Source organism: Nycticebus coucang, chromosome 24 (assembly GCF_027406575.1).
Source record: "Nycticebus coucang isolate mNycCou1 chromosome 24, mNycCou1.pri, whole genome shotgun sequence".
Classification (NCBI taxonomy): Eukaryota; Metazoa; Chordata; class Mammalia; order Primates; family Lorisidae; genus Nycticebus; species Nycticebus coucang.
Window position 1 is genome coordinate 15,580,991 of NC_069803.1, and position 24,777 is coordinate 15,605,767.

Genomic DNA, 24,777 nt, shown 5'->3' on the forward strand with positions numbered 1-24,777 from the left:
GCCCAGAAGCCACGGAGAGTTTTGGGCTTACTCAGTGAATTAAAGAAAGAAAGTGAATAAAAGACCCTCTGATGACTAGCAACCATAGAAAATAAAGACGATAAACAGTAGTAGTTTCACCACGAACAGAAAGATATGCCCATGACTGCAAAGCCTCTTCCAGAGCAGGGGAGATGCCTCGCTGGGTTATAGCTCTCAAGTGAACTGGGGAAAATGCAAACCTGAGGCTGATGTTCAGATCCTTAGACGGACTGTGGACTCAGGTCTAGAAGGTTAAAGCAAGATCTCGATGATTGACAAGTGTTGGGTATGTGGCCTCAAGAACTGAATTTGTGATGTAAAAGAGACCATGGATATTGTCTTGGAAAACTAGCGATGAGTGAAACTAGGCAGGCTCTAACAGGCAGCAAACCCAAACTCCCATCTTTCCGTTTAATCTATGGTTCCCACAGGATGGGGTCATTATTTCATAACAACATATCCACTGAATTACAAACAGGAGTTGCTGAATTTCCACAAAGAATCCAGTTTACAATTCCTAGGAATAGGAAAAGCAAATAGGTTGCCTCTTGGAGGAAAAAGGAAGCATAGGGGAGAATTGTGACGAAGGGAATATATAATATATCCATTTAACCACAAAAGAACAGTTTGCACTTTTTGTCCTTTGAGTAGAATGGGAAATTCTTTTAATATTCTTTCAGAATCCTAATTAGCATCACTTATCACTATGTGAATATTCGCTCGTCAGTGACTTTATGTGAACATCCGCCTGCGAGAGCTTTGATTTTTCGTGCTATTTGAAAGCACTCTACCAATTATCCAAAGTTTCAGCTCTATCAGAACAGTCTGCATTGAGGTTTTCAAATTATTAGGAAGATTGAAAACATAAGAAAAAAGGATAAGTCCAACAGAATTTTCTTATTCTGTTTAAGAAGTTTAAATTTAGATGAGGACATATTTTCTTTTTTTTTTTAACCTCTACCCACATGGCACAATTCTTTTAGTGTGGCTAATACATAAAACCACCAGGTAATTTATCACCTAAATGAGACACTTTAGCGAATTCAAAGGGGAGCTAAACAGGCAGAATGGGTGGACAAAAGGCATAAACCAGAGTGGTAGAGATAAGCTCGGATGAATAAATAGTCACATTCTAATGCAGCATGTACCACAAGAATGCTCGAGTTATGGATGTTTCTCTACAAGATTTTCACATTTCTTGAGGAGTGTGACAGTAATTTGTTCATCTATGAATATCTGGCAACTAACCTAACGCACAGACATTCAGTCGATGGTAAAATAATGCTGAATGAATGATTTAGTGATGGAGCAATTAACAAAAATATATATATTTGCAAACAATTATTATTTTATTGTAGGATACACCCCGTCATGTATGTGAAATTGAAGAAGGTGATTAAAACATCACAGCCAAGGAAACAGCATAGTCTTTTTCTCTTTTCCCACACAGCAAGGGAAGTTGGGCTTTTCTCCTAAATGAACCTTACTGAGAATAGAGACAGTTCTGTGGTTCTGTTGTGCCTAAGGGCATATGGACTCCCTCCTTCACCCATTCACTGGCCTTTCAACCCCTCCATCTGCCAGACCACTTCCTACTTCCCATGATTTGGTATTAGTTACCAAGGCTACACAGGGAAACGCTTAGCCTTTGCCTTCAATGAGTGCCACCGAACGATGGGCTCACAGGTTCATCCTCAGACAAGGTGAAAAATTATTAACCCTTATTCATTCATTTTGTTTTCTCAGGGAGGATATTTTCAAGGAGAGACTGTGGAAGCTACAGCTGGGAGAACCTAAAGAAAGTGGAATAGGTCAGGCATGATGGCTCACACCTGTAATCCCAGCTCTTGGGAGGTTGAGGCAGGTGGGTTGCTTGAGCTCAGGAGCTCGAGATCAGCCTGAGCAAGAGAGAGACCCCCATCTCTAAAAATAGCCTGGCCTTGTGGCATGCACCTGTAGACCCAGTTATTCGGGAGCCTGAGGCAAGAGGATCGGTTGAGCCAAAGAGTTGGAGATTGCTGTGAGCTATGATGCCAGGGCACTGTACCCAGGGTGACAGAGTGAGAGTGTTTCAAACAAAAACAACAACAACAACAACAACAAAAAGGAAGAAAAAAGAATGTGGAATGAGTAGAATGAATAATGTGGTCAGGGCAAGTGTGAGGCAAACAGGTGCATGAAGTCATTACTAGGAGAACCTAGAGCCTGTGAGAAGCCGGTGAGTGTGGATTACAGCACATTTCTATGAGCCTCTGCTACAGCGGTGAAAAAAAGAAAAAAAAAAAAACAGCTTCACATGGTAACAAGGACTAAACACAGAGGTGTTTAAAATACAAGCTGGAGAATATGATCGCCATCTGATAAAAAAACAAAACATGGGTTAACTTTTTTTTATGAAGGGAAATAACTTGATGATGTTTTCTTAGAAAGATTAAAGCTGATCATATTGTGTAGGAAGATCTGGAATAAAAGAAAATACTAAATACAGAGAGATGGCAAACTCATTGTAGCACCTCCAAACGCCAAGAAGGACGTGGGTCAGATGGAGACCCAAAGAGACGACATCCCTACACAAGTTGCAGGGAGAGCATACACCAGTTCTAACCAGTTTTCCTTAATCTTAACTAGGAAAGATCAGTTAAGATTACAATATCTTTAAGAAAAATGAATGGTTATTGTGCCAAGACATCTCCATTAGTGTTGACCAGTGGGATGAAAATGTGTCAAACGGTCTATGAAACTAGTGTATGATGCCCCATGATCATATCAATGTACACAGCTATGATTTAATAAAATAAATAAATAAATAAATAAAAAGAAAAACTAATGGTGAGGAAATAGAATGCTACACAAATAGAAATGGTTCATTCAACAGTTCCAAAAAGACATTAAAAATCACTAGAATTCCTGTAATTAGAATGTTCAGAGAACCTGGAAAAGATGTTACTTCTATAAAACATGAACATGGTTCTAGAGAAGGGCAAGCAGAGAATATGCTTCTTGTTTTTCGCCTTCCCTCCTGTTACAGGTACAAGCTCTTAGTTAAGGTCTAAGCCCAGTCCCTTCTTCTGGGTCCTGATCCTATCCCTCCCTGTCTTATAAATTCCAGTATGTCAATCCTGGCTGCCTCCTCTTCTATTTCAATGAGGTTTCCTCTATTGGATCGTTTCTATCAGCTTCCAAATATGACGTTCAAATATCTCCCATCAGTTAAAAATATATATAGGCTAGGCCTGGTGTCTCACGCCTGTGATCCCAGCACTTTGGAAGTTCAAGGTGGGAAAATTGCTTGAGGCCAGGAGTTTGAGATCAGCCTGAGTAACCTAGAAAGACCTCCCTATTTACAAAAAATAAATTAAAAAAAAAAGAAAACAATAAACTGGCCAGGTGTGGTGGCACACACTTGCAGTCCCAGCTACTGGGGAGGCTGAGGGAGGAGGATCACTTGAGCCCAGGAGTTTGAGGTTGCTGTGAGCTATGGTGATGTCCCTAGTTAGCCTGGGCAAAAAAGCAAGACTGCAACTTCCCTTGCTGTGTGGGAAAAGAGAAAAAGACTATGCTGTGTCCTTGGCTGTATCTTGCTGTACATGTATCTTGACTTCCGTCCTCCTCTGGTTTTTAACTCTTTCTTCTACCTTTTGCTTTCATAGCAAACATTAATAAAACACAAGCTTTGCTCATATTTTTCAATTCTTGTTATCTTTTTCTTATATGCTCTTGAACCTATTGGAAATAAGGAGATGTTCCCACTGAAACGTCTGTGAGCAAGCTGGCCAATGGGCTTCTTGTTGTTAAAAGGTAGTTTTCTTCTTGATCTACCTGGGTCTAGCCGCTAGATCTCATTTTCATTTTAAGGATAGCTTTTTTCACATGGCTTCTAATATCCCATCTCTTGATGCTTTCCTTCCATTGGTTCATTCTACTATCTTACATTCTGCTCTCCTCTCCTAGAAAACAAGTCCTCTGGAGCAAAGATGTTATTTATATCCCTTGCATCTGAAAGAATGCTGGGTATATTTTAAGTGCTTATTATCTGTTGGTTGACTAGTATATGTAAGTTAAAAGTATGACTGCAGCAATACATATTTTAATGAACAATGAAAAATGAAATGGATATAGCTGAAGACCAAGACGCTGATCTGGTCCAATGAGTTAAGAAAATCTCATGATAAGTAAAGCAAAAATACAAATAAATGTCAAATGATAGATGGAAGTTAAGAGACTTATGTAATGCTTATTAAAAGACATCTAAGGAGAAGTTTGAGCTGAAACAGCAGAAACAATGAGAAGTAGCAAGACTCAAAATATTGGAATGAATATTTCCTAAGCTGACAAAAGGCATGGCTTTTCAGATCGAAATATTTTAGTAAGCATTAGATTGCACTCCAAAGGAAAAAAACATGTTATTCCTCATCTGCTAAATTCTATGACTCTAAGGTGAAAGAAAATATCTTAGGAGCATCCAGAGACATAAACACAAGTTACTTCCAAAAGACAAGTATCTCTTTGGCGTATGACTTCTCACACTGGCCACAGGAGAGCTGAGGAGTAACTTTAAAATTTTCGAGAAGAAAAAATGAGCTTGGGGAGCTAAACTTGTTTAATTATTGATTAAAATACATGCAAATTAAGGGTGCATAAAAACTTAAAAATGTATGCCCAACGATGTGATGAAATTATTCAGGGATATATGTTACGCCAATTAAAAAAAAAGACTATAAGAAAGATAAAGAACACAGACATGAGAAAGAGATAAGACATAGAAAATAGGAATTAAAGTAGAAAAAGTTGAAGAAAGATCTATTAGACTTTGGTGCCTAACTGATCTTCCTTTTAAAGATGTAAGTTACATCGTCTTCCTGTGGGTCTAATTTCAGTGCATTTTTTTCTAGAGTGGATATTTACATATCACAAAGACTTTCATGGCCTTTGAATTTTTATCCTATATATGAAGCACAGAATGATTTGTCATAGTCATAATATAAACATAATATAATTATTACAAGATACAGTTATTACAAGGCATATGTTGAAATCTTGAAAATGCAAAATTAACATAGTCAACAAAAATTGGGAAGCAAAGCTGGGGAGGAGAGATAGACCAAGGGGAAACTCTTAATTCTCTAAACTTTTGAAATGAAAAGGTAATAAATAATATTTTAAAATGTAAAAAACAACAAATAGAAGAATAAGCATTTTATTTAGCTGGCATATTCATACATTAGGCAAATACTGGAAGAACAAAATATATATACCTAAATAACAGAAATCAGTAGGTACAAAGGAAAAGTTGTGAGCAAGTGTGGGAATACTATATTCTAGTGGAATGTAAGTTTTCGGTGACACAAAATTTGTCACCCCTTTGTTCTAATTCATTATATGGAGTGGTGCTTGGTACAATATAGCTATTGTTAAGGGTTGAGTTGTATCACTGTCCCAGCACACATGTTGAAATCTAGCCCCCAGTACCATAGACTGTGACTTTGTTTGGAAATAGCATTGTTGCAGATGTAATTAGTTAAGATGCAAAGAGGTCAGACTGGAGGAGGGGGCCCTCCCTCCCAAGACAACTGGCGCTCTTATAAGAAGGGGACATTTGGACAGAGTCACAACACAGGGAGAATGCCTTGTGAACATGAAGGCAGAGATAAGGATATGTTTACAAGTCTGCAAGCCAAGGAATGCCAAAGATTACCAGCACACTACCAGAGGCTGGGAGAGGCATAGGACAGATTCCCCCTCACAGTTAAGAGAAGGACCTAACTCTGCCAATACCTTGATCTTAACTCAGAACTACAACAATAAATTTCTGTTGTTTAATCACGTAGTTTCATGAGTTTTGTTACAATAGCCCTAAGATTCTATACAGCAAAGGATATTTGTTAAATACAAACACAATATAGTTCATCTTCACAAGTAGACATTCTATAACCTATGTAATTTCATTAATAGGCCTGGCGCCTGTAGCTCAGTGGCTAGGGTGCCAGCCGCATACACCGGAGCTGGCTGGTTCGAACCCAGCCCTGGCCTGCAAACAACAATGACAACGACAACCAAAAAATAGCTGGGCATTGAGGGCACCTGTAGTCCCAGCTACTCGGGAGGCTGTGGCAAGAAATCACTTAAGCCCAAGAGTTTGAGGTTGCTGTGAGCTGTGACGCCATGACACTCTACTGAGGGCAGCATACTGAGACTCCATCTCAAAAAATAAATTCATTAATAGATACAAACAGAAGCACGCATTTGTAGTTATATAGGTAAAGTACCAGAATCAGAGACAGATATGGTGTCTTTGCAAGAATGGGACTAGTCAGAGAGGAAATTTAACTTTTCATTTTATGCTTTCTTTTTTCTGTGGTCATCTATCACTTAAATATTAACAAGATAAAAATAGGGAACTGATAACTAGACCAGTGTTATCTGACTGCATGTATCTTTTCTCAGGTTAAGCAGTGAAATCATTTAAAGCTTGGCTCTGACTCTGGAATCTTGACTTACAATTATTCATAGCTATGGAAATCATGCTATCTCTCAAGGAAAGCGAGATACAATTTATGCAGCCAAGTCCTCATATTATTCACTATAGTTTACAGTTTTTTTTTATTACCATTTTCCAGGACATTTCGGGCAGAACTCAGATGAATCAATACAACAAAATGAGATGAAGTGATTTCATGAGAACAGAGAGACAGTTAGAAAAGAGTAGCATTGACTGTGACTGTGTTCTAAGATAATGCCTGACGTGGTGAGCCTGTCTTCACTCATTCCTTATTCTACAAACATTTAGGAAGAGCACATCCTACACCGGGCTTGTAGTAGACCCCAGGGAGAGAATGGTGAGTAAGTTATGAGTGATGGTCCTGCCTTCAGGGAATTCACACTTTGAATTGGAGGCTTGTTTACTCCTTTCCTGAGGTTGCTATAACAAAACACTGCAAACTGAGTGGCCTAAAGCAACAAGGTTTTTTGTTTTTTTCAATCTCAAGGTTCTAGGGGCCAGCAATGGATTCTGTTGGCAGGGCTGCACTCTTCCCGGTTTCTAGTGTCTCCAGGCATTCATCTGCTCGAGGCTGTGTCGCCCCAGTCTCTGCCTCCTCCCTCACACAAGCCTCTCTGCGTCTCCGTCTTCTCCTCTTCTGTGTTTTATAAGGACATTGGCTATAGAGTTTACCTGGATACACCAGAAAGATCTCTCACTTAATAACATCTGCAAAGACCTTTTCCCCACTAAGGTCACAGTTACACATTTTATGGGTTAGGGTGCACGCATCCTTTTTTGGAGGCCACAACTCAACTACTACAGTATGGAAATGTGAATGGGTCATTCCAATCCGGTGTCACAGGTGCTACACTAAGTCATATGCAGAGGGTTACCGGATGCACAGAGACACTCAGTCTGAGGGGTTCAGGGGAGACGTTTTAAGTGAAGTGATAAGATGAAATTTGAAGGAGTCCAAGTCAGAGAAGGGTGAGAAGGGAGCTGGGAGAGCTTTCAGGGGGAGAGATGGTATGAGAGGCAACTGGAAGAAGTTTAAGGTTGCTGGAAAACATAAGATGAGAAGTTCAATGAACTTCTCGTGTGTGTGAATAGGACCCAGATTGTGACTGTTCTTGAAAACCACATCTTGCATACAGGAATTTTGAAGCTATGAAAGGGAGACAGATTTGCCTTATGCAGTGATAATCTGGACTGCCGTGTGGGGTATAACTACAAAAGGGTTAGGACCAGAGGCCTAGAGACCAGTAAAGAATGTGTTGCAGTAATTCTAGGAAAAGATGGTGGGGGATAAAAAAAAATGGGTATGAGATAGATTGAGGATTTCGAGTCATTACTATCTTAATGATTGTTAAATACAACTAAACTCACGGTGTTTCTAAAGTGAAGATAGATTCCCAACCTCTCTATTTTTCATATGAACTTTCTCTACAGGCAATGATGTGAATTTAGTAGCCATTTTCAATAAGTATCTTGAATTTCTGAAATAAGTCTTTGACACGTGGACTGATTTTCTTTAGTTGGTGGAATGATGGGTACATTTTCCTTTGCGTTGCTTCAGAGTAAATTTGGCTTCTGAAACTCCTTCCTGAGTGAAAGGATGTAACTGCACACTGGAAAGAAGGGTATTGTTTACGACTCACTTTTGATTACATGCCTCTGTTTAGTGCTCTTGGTTTCAAAGTTTCACAACATCCTTCTATAAAAAGGTTAGGAATGCAGAAGGGGGTTATCAGTGTGGCAGTGGAATTCTGTGCAGAAAGACCTGAAGGCAGCTGCAGTGTGAGAAGGTAAATATGTCCCTGTGAACAAGAGTCCCTCTAGGCCAGTGGTTCTCCACCTTCCTAATGCTGCAGCCCTTTAATACAGTTCCTGTGGGTCGTGACCCACAGGTTAAGAACCGCTGCTCTAGGCCAACAGTAGTGAGACAAATCCATCTGCTCCTTCTCACCTGGGTGCCCATCCACCAGGGTGGGTGTGGCAATGACTAGAGTGCAGAAGACGGATTACCAGGGTTCTCAACGTCATCTGGCCAGCAACCTCAGGGCAAAGTATTTGCTTATTTGCTAATAAATAAGCAAATTCATTGGATGTACTTGATTCATCCAGAATCAAGTACATTCAATATTTATTAAATGGGTGAACTCGAAACAATTATCAATGCTCGCAAATCTCACATCAAGTAGAACACAATTTTGTAGAATAGCAATTCCTATCCAAACATGGCTTTGTGGTCCCTTCATACTCTCTTGGAAAAGCCAGATTTCCTGGTTTCTATTAAAACACTCTCACCATTTTCTGGCTTTTATTGTTCTATGCTAAGTCTCCATATAATATAGAAAACTCTAGTGTAGCCATTTTTATTAACCACAACTTTGAGTTTTATTTTCTCATCAAAAACAATATGCTTTCAGGTGGTGCCTGTGGCTCAGTGAGTAGGGTGCTGATCCCACATACCGAGGGTGGGGGGTTCAGACCCAGCCGTGGCCAAACTGTAACAAAAAATACCCAGGCGTTGTGGCGGGCACCTGTAGTCCCAGCTACTCAGGAAACTGAGGCAAGAGAATCACCTAAGCCCAAGAGCTGGAGTTTGCTGTGAGCTGTGATGCCACTGCACTCTACCGAGGATGACAAAGCAAGACTCTGTCTCTAAAAAAGGAACTGGAACATATTCTTCTTAGTAAAGTATCTCAAGAATGGAAGAAAAAGTATCCAATGTACTCAGCCCTACTGTGAAACTAATTTATGGCTTTCACATGAAAGCTATAACCCAGTTATAACCCACGAATAGGGGGAAAGGGGCAAGGGAGGGGAGAGAGGGGGGAGGTGGGCGGAGGGAGGGCGATTGGTGGGATTACACCTGCGGTGCATCTTACAAGGGTATATGTGAAACTTAGTAAATGTAGAATGTAAATGTCTTAACACAATAACTAAGAAAATGCCAGGAAGGCCATGTTAACCAGTGTGATAAAAATGTGTCAAACGGTCTATGAAACCAGTGTATGGTGCCCCATGATCGCATTAGTGTACACAGCTATGATTTAATAATAATAATAATAATAAAACGCTTTAAATGACTTCAGTATAACTGGCTAACAGCATAAAAAAGTTCCTTCCCGGAGCCTGCAACTCTCCTTGTTCTTATATACCACCCTCATTCTATTGTCCCTTACCTCAAATGAATCGATGTGCATTAAATTTTGCTGTCACAATCTGTGAAATAACTGGAACCGGACTCAAGCTTGGTAGTGCCCACCTGTCTTTAGAAAGGACTACTTGGTCCAGGCTTGGTGGCTCACGCCTATAACCCTAGCACTCTGGAAGGCCAAGGTGAGTGGATTGCTTGAGCTCATGGGTTCAAGACCAGCCTGAGCGAAAAGCAAGACCCCACCCCCCCATCTCATCTCCACTAATAATAGAAAAACTGAGGCAAGAGGATTGCCTGAGCCTGGGTTGGAGGTTGCTGTGAGCCATGATGCCCTGGGACTCTACCCAGCTTGAGTCTCTGACTTAAAAAAATAAAAAGAAAGGAATACTTGGGGGTACAAATATTGGGCAGCAGTTCACACACATCACTCACTGTATCAACAGGTGATTCTTTTTTATTGATATCTAAAAAGATCTGGTCTTCCTAAAAATGAAAGGATTTACACGACAGAAATTAAATTTCATAATCAACTATCTTCCAGTAAACAACAGCAGTATTGTTCATTTATTCTTTATCAGAAAGTAAGTAATCTCAGGGGTCAGGGTCGGGCATTTAGATGACAATGATTAGAAAGTATTAAATGTCAAGAATAGATTTATTTCCATTTTGAGTTGCTCAGGACAGGCTGATATACAATGTAACACACTTTTTGTTTCTAGTCTGGACAGAAGTTTAGGTATAAAATTTTCGTGCTTTACGTGATCATTGACATTTTAAAAGTAAAAGTTGCGTGAAGATGATACTGAAATTCTGCTCGCGAACTTCCTCTTTTTCTCCTCTCTCCTTAATGGTTGCTCAGTGTGAAACTTGTTTGAAATACTTTTCAGCTTGTTTCAAATTTATCAGGCCTCAATCCAAACACCATGAACATCTGAGAGAAAGCACTTTGCAACTTCTAAGTGGACAGAGATAATATTTACGATGGACGTCTATGTGGATCACAAGGAAAGACTACAGAAGAAATGAATTCAATGAAAATTCATGCCTTAAGAAAAAAGGCACATTTTCACTAAAAAATTAGAAACCAGGAGAAGCTGGGAAAAGCAAAGTTCATTTTAGACTCCATTTTTAGTTTTTAAAAATTTATTTTATATTTTTATCAGCCTATACCTGAAATGGCCATTAAATTCTCAAAGACATCTTTTTTTTCTTCTTCAAACGGAGTGGACAAAGGTCTGAAATAGAGGGATAAAACATTTCCTTTCATCGTTCAAAAAAACCTTAATATTAGGTTTGTGTTACATTTTGATGTTGGCCAATTTTTTCTGATTACTTTTAAATTATAGCCTTTCCATAATACTATGCAACTCAGCATCTTCTCCGTGGGGCAGCAACTTTGCACTGGTCATGGACATACCACTATTAACATTCTAAATTACAGCTCCTTGGTCTTGTCAATACACACATATTATTCCAGTTAAAGGGAAATGCAAGGATGTTTAGAGTTTCTTCCAACTGAAACGTCCAGGAACCTCTGAATGCAAATTCTGTCTTTTATCCCATATTTATTCATAGGTTGCTGCCTACCATATAGTCTGGTCGACTGAGCAACTTCTGGCTTGTTGGGTAAATGAACAACAGGACATTAAGCATCATGTGATTATCTTACCTTATGTGATTATCTGCGCAACGGCAATTTTACTCTACTGGGAGAAATAATCACTTTGCACACAAGAGCTCAGCTGTTTGTTTCTTTCTTTTTTTTTAATTGTTGGGGATTCATTGAGGGTACAAGAAACCAGGTTACACCGATCGCATTTGTAAGGCAAAGTCCCTCTTGCAATCATGTCTTGCCCCCCAAAGGTGTGGCACACACCAAGGCCCCACCCCCCTCTCTCCTTCGCTCTCTGCTCTTCCTTAATGCAGACGCTGGTTGACTCTAACATTGGCTACAACTCACACTTCTTTTTGCCTTTGTAGGCGGCCTAGTAAGACAAATGATCTAAGGACACCTAATGAAGGGTGAGCCTGCTTCTGGTTTTCTTTCCCATGGCCTTTGGAAACTTACTGTCACCCCATGGTAGTGACCACTTTTTTTTTTTTAAACAGTCTCACTATGACACCCTCAGTAGAGCACTGTGGTGTCACAGCTCACAGCAACCTCAAACTCTTGGGCTTAAGTGATCCTTTTGCATCAGTCTCCCAAGTAGCTGGGACTACAGGCGCCTGCCATAACACCTGGCTATTTTTTGTTGCAGTTGTCATTGTCAGTTAGCTGGCCCAGGCTGGAATTGAGCACGCCTGCCTTGGTGTATGTGGCCAGCACCCTACCCACTGAGCATGGGCGTGGAGCCTACCACTTGCTTTTATGTGTTGGTCGCTCCTTGACTCCAAGTTTCAATATAAACTGTACTTTTGCAAGAAGCCAAATATTGCATCTCAAATTGTGCAGGGTTATCGCTAGTATTGAAAATAAATGTGTATATGTATTTTTGTTAAGGAAATTTATTTTACTCTTAGTATTCCTGCTACAAGGTTGAGCTTTATACACTTCACATTTTTCTTTAAAAAATTAACTTATTTGGCGATCATAAATAAATTTTGTGGCATAAACCAATATATTTTATTTATCTAAATAATGAGATCAATTTTATTTATTTAAATTTTATTTTAATTTAAATAGATACATTTTAATTATCTAAACAAAATTTAAATAACAGTGTTGAAAATGAACACTTATTCAGTACACTGAGCCTTAGCACCAATCTTTTCCACCCAAATTTTGCCCCATGAATGAGAGAAGATGGTTGTTGATTACTGTCTTCTGAATACACCATCACAGCTCACCATTATGAGCTCATATCACTGATAAAGTCTGTGGGCTGGCATTTTCTAATCTTATCCTAAGAAAATTTCTTCATTTATACTAAAACTACAATTGAAACAGGCACTGTTGTAATTCCTTTATATACATTTTATGTACATTAACTCATTTAATACTCCCAATGAGTAAGGAATCCCATTACACAGATAAACACAAATGAAGAATGATGAGATTACATGACCCACAATATTACCGAGCTATACAAGAATAAAGCAGGATTAAAACCCGGGCAATTTGGTTGCAGGGTCCACTGACTTTATTATTTTATTTTCTGCATATCACTGTGATATGGAGGCTGTGCAGCCCTCTAGCCATTTCCAACTGGAAAAGTTACCAACGTTGCCTAGCTACATATGCTGTGACTATTGATTCCACTGGAATTTGACTTATTCTCATAGTAATTCAATAATTCTACTGTTATTTGGTGGTCAGATCCTCATCTCAAATTTTACAACACCTTTGTGGGGTGGGACACAATTATAAGAGGGACTTTATTTAACAAATGCAATCAATGTAACCTGGTTCTTTGTACCCTCAAGGAATCCCCCCAAATAAAATACATATAGTGGATTGTTTGACCTGCTGTACTATAAAGATTTTTTTTTTGGGGGGTGGCGATGAATTGAGGGTACAAAGAGTTAGGTTACACTCATTGCATTTGTTAGGTAAAGTCCCTCTTATAATTACACCCTGCCCCCAAGAGGCGTGCCATATTAATGACATTTTCCAGGGGCATGAAAGGCCCACCCTGGCTAAATAACACTCCCCACTTTGGGTTTTGCTCTTGCCTCTTGTCTCAGCGCATTCTTTGGCTAGAAAATCAAGCTCAGACCAAACTATTCATTTTCTAGATTGAATAAGGATGCTGTTCCAATGTTTCGTTTTTTAAAACCTTTGAGTTAATTTTTTAAAGTACATAAAAAGCAGTAAACCCTTTTGAAATTTCATCGGCTCAAAAAAATAGAACTGAAAAATTGAAGTGGTCCATTAATCACTAGTTTCATTCCCATGCCAGGGTAGAAATAGAACTGAAAAAAAAGAAAGAGGTAAAGTGTATTTTCCTGCTTGCGTCTATTTCCTTTGAAAATTATGAGGTTATCTCTAAAAGAGCACTATAATTTTCCTTACAGTTAGAAAATTACCTATGGAATAGAGACCTTGTTGGCATCAAGGGACAAGTACACTATTTCTAAGAACCTGGGCCAGGGACACGAACAGATCCTCCTGGCACCACTGTGTCTGGTGCACAGATAGCAGGGACGGGGCTCAGCTACGTAGGTTACGCGAGTTAACCCAACTTCTGTAGCTATTGGCATTTCTACGAGGGAGTCAGCCAAAACCTGTGGTGGTTTTGTTAACATTAAGAGATTAATAAATCGGTCTTGGTTTACAGTAATAGAAATCCATGGGGAAGAAACTGAACCAGTTTCTCTATCACCATAGCCTCCAATGGGTAATGGCCTCTGAAATAACCATTCAGTATTTAAACTAACATTGTAAACGTCTATTCATTCTTGCTCCAAAGTAAGCTGATGTTGGGTTAATGTGAACTCATTAAAGGTCCTGTGAATATCTAATGTAAATTTTCAATTTTGGTCTAAGCCATTGATTGGATCAGAGGCCCCTCACACATCAGAATTACTTTTTTCAATACTATCTGGAAAAAGAAACATTCAGATTTAATTGCTCTCATTTAGAGTGCATATATATATGTATGTATGTATAGATTCTGAATATATATGTATGTGTGTGTATATATATATATATATATATATATCCTTAACAGCAACTCTCTCAACTTTACGTGGTTTTCACAATAGAAATTAAAAAGAAAATCATTAAGTCAGAACTCTTTAAAAACAAAGGTCCCTCAACCGCCCTTACTCATCTGTCTTTCAGATTCCTATTTCTGTTCTTCAGGGTATCTCCCCTCCACTCCACTCCCAGCTTCCTCAAGATGACATTAATCAGAAAAGCTATAGAATTTCTCAACTGTGGCCTCCTAACATTTTGGATTATGTGCTTCTCATCAAGTACCAGTATGTGCATGTACTTATAAATTATAACATATATACTTTTGTATTAAAATATCATCTACATTACAAAACACACAAAAAATAAAATGCTAAAATAATAAATGGGAATGGATATCCTAACATTTATCTTGTAGAAAAGGTAGACAATCTCTCACCTACTCTGCTCTGGAGTATATTCTAAATAACATCGACTATTCTTAGGTTGCTAAACAACTAATTAGTTATATTTAGTTAGTTGTTTTGTGGCAAGGGGTAATAACCATCTTGACCTTGATGGTCAAGGTTGCGTCAGAGATACAGATTTTACACGGCTCCTTGCTGCTTCTTTCCCCATACTCTGTTTTAGAATAGAATTAGCAAGGGGAAAACAGGAGAGATGATGCTACAAAGCATGAGATATCTGCTCGATGATTTTGGTTGTTTGACTTAATTTCCTCTGCATCTTTATAAAGTCGGCTCTTGATACCTGATATTATTCCCTGAAAATAAATCCTTTACCAAAACCAGGACGTTCATTCATCCAAACATATGGACAGGTTCTAAGCACTAGGCTGGATGCTATGGACCCAAGATTGAATAACTGTCCTCAGTAAGCTTATCTTTTCATTACCAAATGGTGAAATCCACTGAATTCTAATGATTTTTAAATTCATATATTATACATAGGAATGATAACTGGGACATATACATCTTAGTAATAATAAGTCTTCTATGGGTGAAGAGAGAATCAAGCAACTAACTTGACTGAGAAAATTAGTTATCCCCTTCACAATGGATAACCTTTGAGGATCTTGAACATGAGCTTAGGAGGGCTTCACCACTACCCTGTTGGAGACACAGCTCACAAAGGCTGACTCTAGTCATCAGAGTACCTGATGTAAAAGGAGAAGAATGACTTATTTCTATCAGCTCTATGATCACTGGAATCAAGCTCATGTTTCTTGTCTCTTTGTTAAACTTCTGCTGGTGATGACATCATTGTGTTGAAATGGAATATGATTGCAGCCTGCTACAACCCCCCATTTTGGTCAAGTACTTACATATATTTTTTCTTTTGGAAACCCAGTAATTCTTTTGTGATTCTATTATTTTAGCCTCTCCTTCTCTCTCTCTCTTTCCTTTAATAACTATGTCTCCATTCTCTCTCTCTCTCTCTTTTCTCTTCTCCTTTCTCCTCTTCCATTTACCCTCTCACCCCTTTCTCTCTCACAACTCTCCCTCCCTCCAGTGCTGGCCTTATTTGTTAGCCAAACAGAAGCCTTATTTAGGAAATCCAGTGGGATTTTAGTGACTAGATGCTTCACAGTGTCAGAAACTCTGCTATCTGGCCCATGGTGGTGGACCAAGTACAGAACAAGGTCAGAGATATTGGAAATGCTCGATATTTATTATTGATTGATTTTTACCAGACAGACTATACCTAGCATTTGCCTTTAGCATAAAATTAAATGTTTTTTGCATTTCTCGTTGGTGTTAGGAGAATTGTATTTGTCAGGAAGCAAAATACTTGAGTCCCAAACATCTGCAAATTCATTTTTGGCTTTTTGGTTGTTTATAAGGCAAGATGCAATTGAAATGGCACGATTTCCTCCAGTAGTTTTCAGTGGCTTAAGAAAGCACGAGATAAGCTACTATACTTACAAAGCTTTACTTGGGAAACAAAAACAGTTAGAACCATGTTGAAGGAGAATGGTTAAAACTATGTCACAGGCGCAGATAGTCCATCCACACGCCAGTCATCCACCTAGTAATGACTTCCATTACCAACTCTAATTGGGACTGAAATCTTTTTTTTTTTTTTATTGTTGGGGATTCATTGAGGGTACAATAAGCCAGTTACACCGATTGCAATTGTTAGGTAAAGTCCCTCTTGCAATCATGTCTTGCCCCCATAAATTTGACACACACTAGGACTGAAATCTAATCTAAATCATCTAATTAGATGACCAACCCTAATCTTTGACCTAGGGAAACAAATTCAAAACCAAGAGGATTTAGGAAGAGCAATCTTCTCAACAGGACTGTGTTTTAAAGGCAGTGAAATTTTAGTGTAAATCATACTGCTGTTATGAGTTTATCTGCAGAGCTCTATGCACCTCCTCGTCTTCCATTTCACTCTCCTTGTCTCTGGATACTAGCCTTATTCACGGACTGATTCTTCTGCTAGTCCTTGCATCCATTCAACATAGCTGGATATATTAGCCTGGGGCCCTCCCTGCTTTACTACTTTTTTTAGGTTTTTATTTCTTAGACAATTTTTCTTTCCCTTTTTTGTATTCTTGTAACCAGCCTCCTACTTTGCTCAATTCTATTTTCTGTATGATTTAATATCATAAATCATATTTTCTTTATGGTTCTGTATGATTTAATATCATAATATCATATTTTCTTTATGGTCACCCCATTGATCAATGTTATCCTCTCTTTGCTTTAAGGATCCTACATAGGAATTCAGGAGGTAGAGAGGAAAGAGGAGGCTATCTCATGTATAGGTGTGATTTTATCAAATTGATGCATATTTTAAAGATAGGGTAAGGAGGGTGGTGCCTGTGGCTCAAAGGAGTAGGGCGCCAGCCCCATATACTGGAGATGATGGGTTCAAACCCAGCCCCGTCCAAAAAAAAAAAAAAAAAGTAAGGAGAAAATGTTTTGTTTATTAGATATAGGTAACTAATGTATTATATTTTCCAGATATTTGGAATACAGTGTAATGTTATGCTTCTGAACAGTTTTTTTATAAGCAATAGGCTCAGTGCCTATAGCTCAAGCGGCTACGGCACCAGTCACATACACCGGAGCTGGAGGGTTCAAACCTAGCCTGGGCCTGCCAAACAACAATGACAACTGTAACAACAACAACAACAAAAAATAGCCGGGTATTGTGGTGGGCACCTGTAGTCCCAGCTACTTGGGACTCTGAGGCAAGAGAATAGCTTCAGCCCAAGAGTTTAAGGTTGCTGTGAGCTGTGACACTAAGGCACTTTACGTAGGGCAATATAGTAAGACTCTGTCTCAAAAAAAAAAAAAAAAAGAAAAAGAAAAGAAATAGTGTAGCATTTGATCAACATAACTTTAATATATGAAATAGTTCCTTATCACAGAATGGTACTCTGAAATAAAAACACCAGCAAGTATTTCTACAGGATGCCACAGGACATATAAACATCTTGGTTATTTTTTTCACAACATGCCATGATATATTGACATATATTTATATTAGAGTGTTATTCCTCAATATTTATGTTATGAGCTATCTCTCAATATAAATTTTCATGTTATACCTTGACAAAGGAATTTTTAGCAAACTTATACTTGCCCAGAATGCAGATTCTAACTCTCCCCTTGGTGTGAGGCATGGCCATAAAATTTTAAGTTCTAGCCCATGAAATCTGAGGGGAAAAAAATATACTCAGTTTCTAGATCCTGCCTGAACACACCAGCATGGCCACCCCTGTCCCATTTTTTTTCTCCCCACTGACTTGAATATGGATGAAGGCTCAAGAGAGCAGAACAGGCAGAGGAAAGGGGTGTTAACTTCTAAAAGCACATAACCCAACCATTATGTGTGTGAGAGAGAAATATGTTGTTTAAACAAAACTTATGTTGGCTGCTGGCTTCGTGTGATACTAGCCAAAGCCACAGCCTAACTAATACTGGGTGATCAAGTAAAATCCTAACATTAGTTTATTGTTGGAATGTGAGGTTTTCTCTGGAATGTGGAATTAGGTGTCTTCTCAAAGTTCAGATTGTTTTCATGTTTTTTTTTTTTTTCTTGAGTTTATTTTGCTTTTTGATATGGATTATTTATGGGTTGAATGTGAGCAAATAAAAATATGCTCATTATGTATATAATTGTTATGATTATTCAAAAATTGGAGAAATATTTAAATAGTTTTTATAGAAGACTAAGTTTTAGACTCTCTAAAATTAGTAAGCCACCCGTCACTAGTTCTTTAGGAAAAAAGCCTAACCTCAAGCCTTCCCCTACATATTTTCAATCTGCACATCTCATTTGGTTTAAAGAGACCACTTCTTACATCGTCTTCTTCCTCCAGACTCCTTTGGAATCTGTCTCCAAAAATTGCTTTTAACCAGATGCCTCCTCCCAGGGACAGAGTCAGGCCCTGAGAGCACAGGGCATATGTCACCCACCTTATGGCTCATTCAGTAGTATTTACTCACATTTCATTTGGTTTTCCTTTGATTTCAGTGGCTTCAAATCCATGACCAATTTCATCATATTTAGGGCAGTTATTAGCTGCAACGGTCCACATTTGCATATACTACAAATGCAGTCCTTTCTATTGAGACTCCTAACATATAGACGGTGCCAACAATTTGTATACACATTTTAAGAAAGGAAAAAACTGCATTAAATTAGTAATACTCAAGTCACGTTTGACCTCTGCAATGGCAAGAGGTTCTCAACATGACTTGTAGCCATCTTTTGTTAACAGTAAATATTATTACAATTTTTAATTTTTTTATTAAATTATAGCTGTATACATTTATGGGGTACAATGGGATGATTTGATATACAATATGGAATGCTTAAATCAAACTGATTAATATAACCATCACCTCACTTACTTATTTTTTTGTCATAAATCATTTACAGTTTACTTTTAGTTGTTTAGAAATATACCCTTGCATTGTGCACATTAATTGCATTTGATGGGATCTCAACTACATTATTACAATTTTAATACAGTTTTTTTTTCCTTTCTTATTTTGTGTATACATTTTTGGGGCACCTTCTGTGTATGTAGCTGTCCTTAAAGATCAAAAATACTATCAGAAACCAAGGAAAAATCAGTTATCCAAAACAAAAAATGCCTGATGAATTTTATAGGTTTCTCATAATATATTAATAACAAAACTCTCAAGTACAAAATCTCTGGAGCACTATGCAATACATTCTGAGGATCACTCATATAAGCTCTGCTTTATTTTTTCCTTTAAGTCTTAGAAATTTAATTATAGACGACAAAAAAAATCTGTACTCAGAAATTCAGTGAAGGATATGATTCACTCACGTGACCATCAGATAACGAGCTGATTAAAGTTCTATAACTACTAAAGATTTTAGCTTATATTCTATTTCACTCTTCCAAGCTCTCACCTTACAGCTATTACCAGGGCTGGACAAACTATTTAAAAAACATAGACAATGAAGCAAACTCTTTTTAGCTTCTGATACCCGATCCCTTGCCAATACTTAGAAAAACTTTATAAAGATTTATTTTCATTTCACAAACATAGTTAAGAATTATGATAATGGAACAGATATTTTGTGTAATGCAAAACATGCATCATATAGTTTTGCATCTGTGATTACTTTGTTTTTGTGCTTCTGTTCATTGTATACATTTCACCTGTAGTTCTATTTCATAAAAATCAATACAGGAGAAAAAGTGAAAATCTCCCTCCACTCTTTTGGTTCTACTCATTCAAAGTAACTGCTGTTGACAATTTTGTGCCTTGTTAGCCAGGGTTTTGCATGTTCTTATTCAGTCATACAGAGATGTTTGTGCTGCTGTCTACAATGTTAGCAATTTTTGTAAACACACATTTATTTTGACATTAGGCGTTGGATACGCCGTCCATATTGGTCTGCCATTGTTGTCTTCCTGGCACATTATATCATAAGCATCTTTTAAAGTTAGTGCACATGGGTCTTACTCTATCTTATTAATGGCTTCACAGTATTCCATAGGATAAATAGATAATAATTGAACAAATTCCTTCTTTATGAAAATTGAGATGGTTTCCTTTTCTTTCAGTAACATGGAGTACAATGATAACATCTTTGGACATGCCTTTTTATGAATATGCCCTTTTATTTTCTATACAATTCTAAAAATGACTGCCAATACAAAGGTATTTTAACACTCATTGAAAACTAACACACACAAAGATTCTTACACATTTTTGTCCTAAGGACTTCTTCCTCCACCATACTTTTCCAGAGTAAAGCCCAATTCTAAAACTTTGCATTTAATGTATTCATTACAAAACCTCTCAGATGTGTTGTAGAGGCAATGTAAATATTCCCTCAGACAATGCCACATGACAGCATGTTTAAAATAGAATATTTAAGTTTGAACTTGTAAATGAGATATAATTGCAGCTCTCAAAATGCAAACATGCTATAGTGACATGTCCAAGAGTGAATTCCTTCCAGCATTCTTAGTATTAATATAAATGTCCAAGTGGTGAGTATATGTTTCTGGAATGTTTTATGTTTCTATCAGCAGTTGGGCAGAATTTGACTTATTTTAGGGGAGCTATGTAATAGGTTGGTTAATACTTTCTTATGGCATTACCACATTCCCTACAACAGATTTTATAGGTTCTATGGAAACTTTTGCAAAAGTGACCTAAACATTCTAATCATGACAGCTTTTAGGAACATTAATACAACATGTGTAAGGAAGGTAGAATCTTCCAGAAGCACAGAATGTTCTGTTGGTTCATAGCTTGAATACACCAATTTTTGCTGTAAAGACTTTGACTCCTATTAAACTAACTCATGACATGCTATGGATAGAGTATGTTAGCAAAGCACAGTTCATGGAAATCAGACTTCTTTACCACAAAGAGAGCTGGAGATTTCTTTCTTTTTTTTTTTTCTCATTGTAGGCCCAGTTGAACAGATATAAGAATGTCATTTTTGATGTCAGGAGAACTGCAGAAATGGATTAATATATCAAGAGAGAACCCAGGAAGTATGTTTCAATTGTTGCATGCAAGCGTTTGACATGTAGGGTCGAATGCTAGTGGTCATTCAATGCTAATGGTCATTGTGGGATTTACAGAAGAAGATTCTGTACACAGTCTTGTATAAGGATTATAGGGAACTACACTGTTGGAGGAAATTCGGGAAATCCTAAATATACGTGGAGTTTTGGTCTAGAGTTTACTTGCTAAATCATAATTCATGGAGCACTCTGCCATTTTTTACTTCTCTCACTTGGAAACCTCTTAGGGGAACATGGAATCACCAGAATTAATAAAAGGGGGCTTGTTATGGAAAAAAATAATTTCAGTCATTGGCCCTTTCTGGCTAAGAGTTGAAGCCAAGCTACTGTGAGAAACAGAGACTGTGATATATCTATTTGATGATGAATGTGCCAGGGTATCATTTAAAATACTATCAGCACTTTTTGAGGAAGAGGGGTACTGCTGTCTTTGTATATGTAAAGGGATTATTCTTAATATGGTATCAATACCACTTCTATTATTGTAGAATCTGGCTTTTGGAAAGAAAAAGAAACATGCCCAAATAAATAATATTAAATAAAACATCATGATTTTCTAAAAATTAGAGATCATTCTTCAGAAGCCATGGAACTACATAACTATGAAATATATGGTGGCTGTTAAATTCCATTGAAATTCATATCAACCCTGTCTTCAATGCAGTTCTAAAATAGAATGTTCATAAACCATTGTAAATAGATTATTATAATTTTGAACTTTTTACATATTTTGATGCTTTTACCAAGAGGGTAGTCTTTAAATGATGCAGCTATATTGCAGGGCAAAAGAAACATCTCCATATCTCTTTAATCCAAGCAAAATAATACGTGATGAAAACAAAAATATTTCCACCATTTCAAAAGCCAGATCATCTGTACATAGGTCTTACCTTTCTCCTGCGGAGAGTGACTTGGTTATCTGTGGATTCGTGGGTGGCCGGAGTCTCTCCTAAGTGTAAACACTGCGTGTCACCTTCTGGCTTGACCTCAGGAGGACGTTGGTTTTGATGTTCTGAGAATCCCCGCTTCTCCAGGACACTTTTGGCTGACATTCCACTGGGGCAGGAAGAGGGCTGCAGGAGGCAGCTTCCAAAATCTGCTTTCAATAATGACAGTCCTCTGTCTGTGCAAGGAACAGCCAAGAACTCATCTTGAACTGCACGGCAGGTGTGACTTTCAATGTCATCTTCGGGGAAATCAGGTTTCCTTCGCTGCTGAGCAATCACCGCAGAATTAAGCAACTGCTTCTCAGGCACGATATCTTTCACAGTCAAAGAGTCAAACGCATTTAATTTGGGTGCATCTTTAATTTCACTTAAGTTTATATCACGATAAAGCTCCAGGCTCTTACTTATAGTGTCAACAACTTTTCTCGCCCCACTTGGTTCTACCAGTGCTAAATCAGCTGTTCCCCAGGAGTCTGGAGAATCTTTGTGACTTTCCACGATGGGCTGTGTCTTTATTAAGGAGCCTGCTCCTTCAGTGATAGGTCTGCCTGATGGTTTCTGCCCTTGGGTAGTTAAAATCTGTTTATCATCTATAAGGTGTAAGTCAGAATCCGTGTCCTCATCAGAAACATGCACCAGCGTTTCTGTGCTGGCTTCCAGAGAAAGAAACTGATCCTCACTTTCACGGTGGTCATTGTTATCCACCTCCCTTGAAATGTGACCCATTGGCCTCCCAGGATAATCTCTCAGCTCTGGTGCGTGACAGCAGTCTGGGAGTGAAACACACTTCTCTTTGCGGTCCACATTTGGTGCTACATCCTTTTCCATCCTTCCCTGCGAGCTGTCAGCTCCTAGTCCATGATGACATGCTGTGTCACAAGCATCAGAATTAAAAGGCTGTCCCTTCCATCGGGTCACATGTTCTTCCCAGCTTCTCTTTCTGATAGCTACAGACATGTCATTGTAGTTTCACGACAGACAGAGAGATACATTCCATATGAGGCTAGAGGAGATGGAACTTGATGAAAGATTATTTCAAATTCACGGATCAAGGAAAGGAGGGAGTTTTGTCATTTCGCCACCTATTAAAAAATTTTAAAAATATATAGTTATGGATACATTGCCAATGTCACACCATATTGGGGGAAAGACAGCACTCAATCTATGCCATGAAAGTTGAGGTAAGAGATTTTATAAAGCTTCTGTTTAATAGCTTTTACACTACTATTTCTTTAAGAAGCAGCCTAATCTCAGAAGCAAATTTTCCCTTTAATGCTTCTTGTCCAAAATTCATCGGCAACGCTTTTAAAGGCAGTTGGATTGATCTACTAATGAATAAAAACTTAAATACCAAACATTTATAGCCCCATGAAGAAGATATTTGAAATGCAATACTGAATACAAGTCACCAGACGAAACTTGTTGCTCTAGCTTGTTTGCTTTCCTGATTTACTTTTGTGAACACAGGTCATTGAAGAAAAGCCATTCACTGTTTGGTCTGAATTGCAGCAAAGACCCCCAGGGAATTGTTCATGCAAAAACTGGAGCTAGAGAGCCAGCACATGTAATGTATTATTGTGTGAAAGAGCTAACACTGATCTCAAATGACCAGGATGTATTTACTCCAGGCAGCAACTGAGAAACACAAAATCATCCAGGTTAGCTCATACGAACACACAATTCATGGATAACATAAACCATAATCCTTTGGGATAAGCACGTCTGTCCTATTACAGCTACCACTAGCTAGCAAGTTAGTATTGAAGCTTAGAGAAATTAAATAATTTGCCCAAAGTTATGTATCTGCCACGTGAGCTTGGATTCAACTGAGGTCCTGGTTCTAAGGTTCAGGCTGAGATACTCAACAAACTTCATTGTTGCTTTGGAATCATGAGAGTTTAACTTCATCCCTTCCCTGGTCTCTTGTATCTCTAGTACACGTAAACACTGGATGCCTCATGTAAGACTTCAAGTGAACCAAAAGGAAGATACAAGGCAATTGGGACTATTCTTCAGAAATCTGAGTTTCATTTTCTTTGGCTCCTTAGGAGTTTAGCTTGTATATTCCTGTTAGAATTTGGCTGTAAAAATGTAAGTAAACAAGAAAATCAGGCATGAGATAAGGTCAGAGCAGAAACACATTTTAGGTATGCCTCCTTTTTCCTTTTCAAACCTGTCATTAAAGGAGACAAATTGTACCAGTGTAAACACAACATCATGAAAATGACGAATCCAAATGTGGTCCCACAGGGAAACCAAGTTATTGGACTATAAACTAGAAATCCCATTCAAAGAGCAGACACTTTTCATTTTTACTCCACAAAAGAACTCTTAGTACACAACTTGGATTGGCTTACTGGGTTCAGTCAGAAAGACCAGTCATCATCCCCACAAGGTTAACTGTGGTGCTGATTTTGGGGTTGCTTCAGTCCATTGAAAAGAACTCTGACCCCCAGCCCAAATTTCAAGCTATTCTTACTAAGT

General features: G+C 38.2%; 1 protein-coding gene across 2 annotated transcripts in view; it reads right to left on the minus strand.

Annotated features, from left to right (window-relative positions):
• DLC1 (DLC1 Rho GTPase activating protein) overlaps positions 1 to 24,777 on the minus strand; it is a 418,657-nt gene that overhangs the window by 381,349 nt on the left and 12,531 nt on the right. For both annotated transcript variants that reach the window (XM_053578336.1, XM_053578337.1), the window contains exon 2: positions 22,237 to 23,375. In XM_053578336.1, coding sequence (XP_053434311.1) covers positions 22,237 to 23,250 — 1,014 coding nt within the window. In that variant the 5' untranslated portion in view covers positions 23,251 to 23,375. The remainder of the gene's footprint in view (positions 1 to 22,236; positions 23,376 to 24,777) is intronic.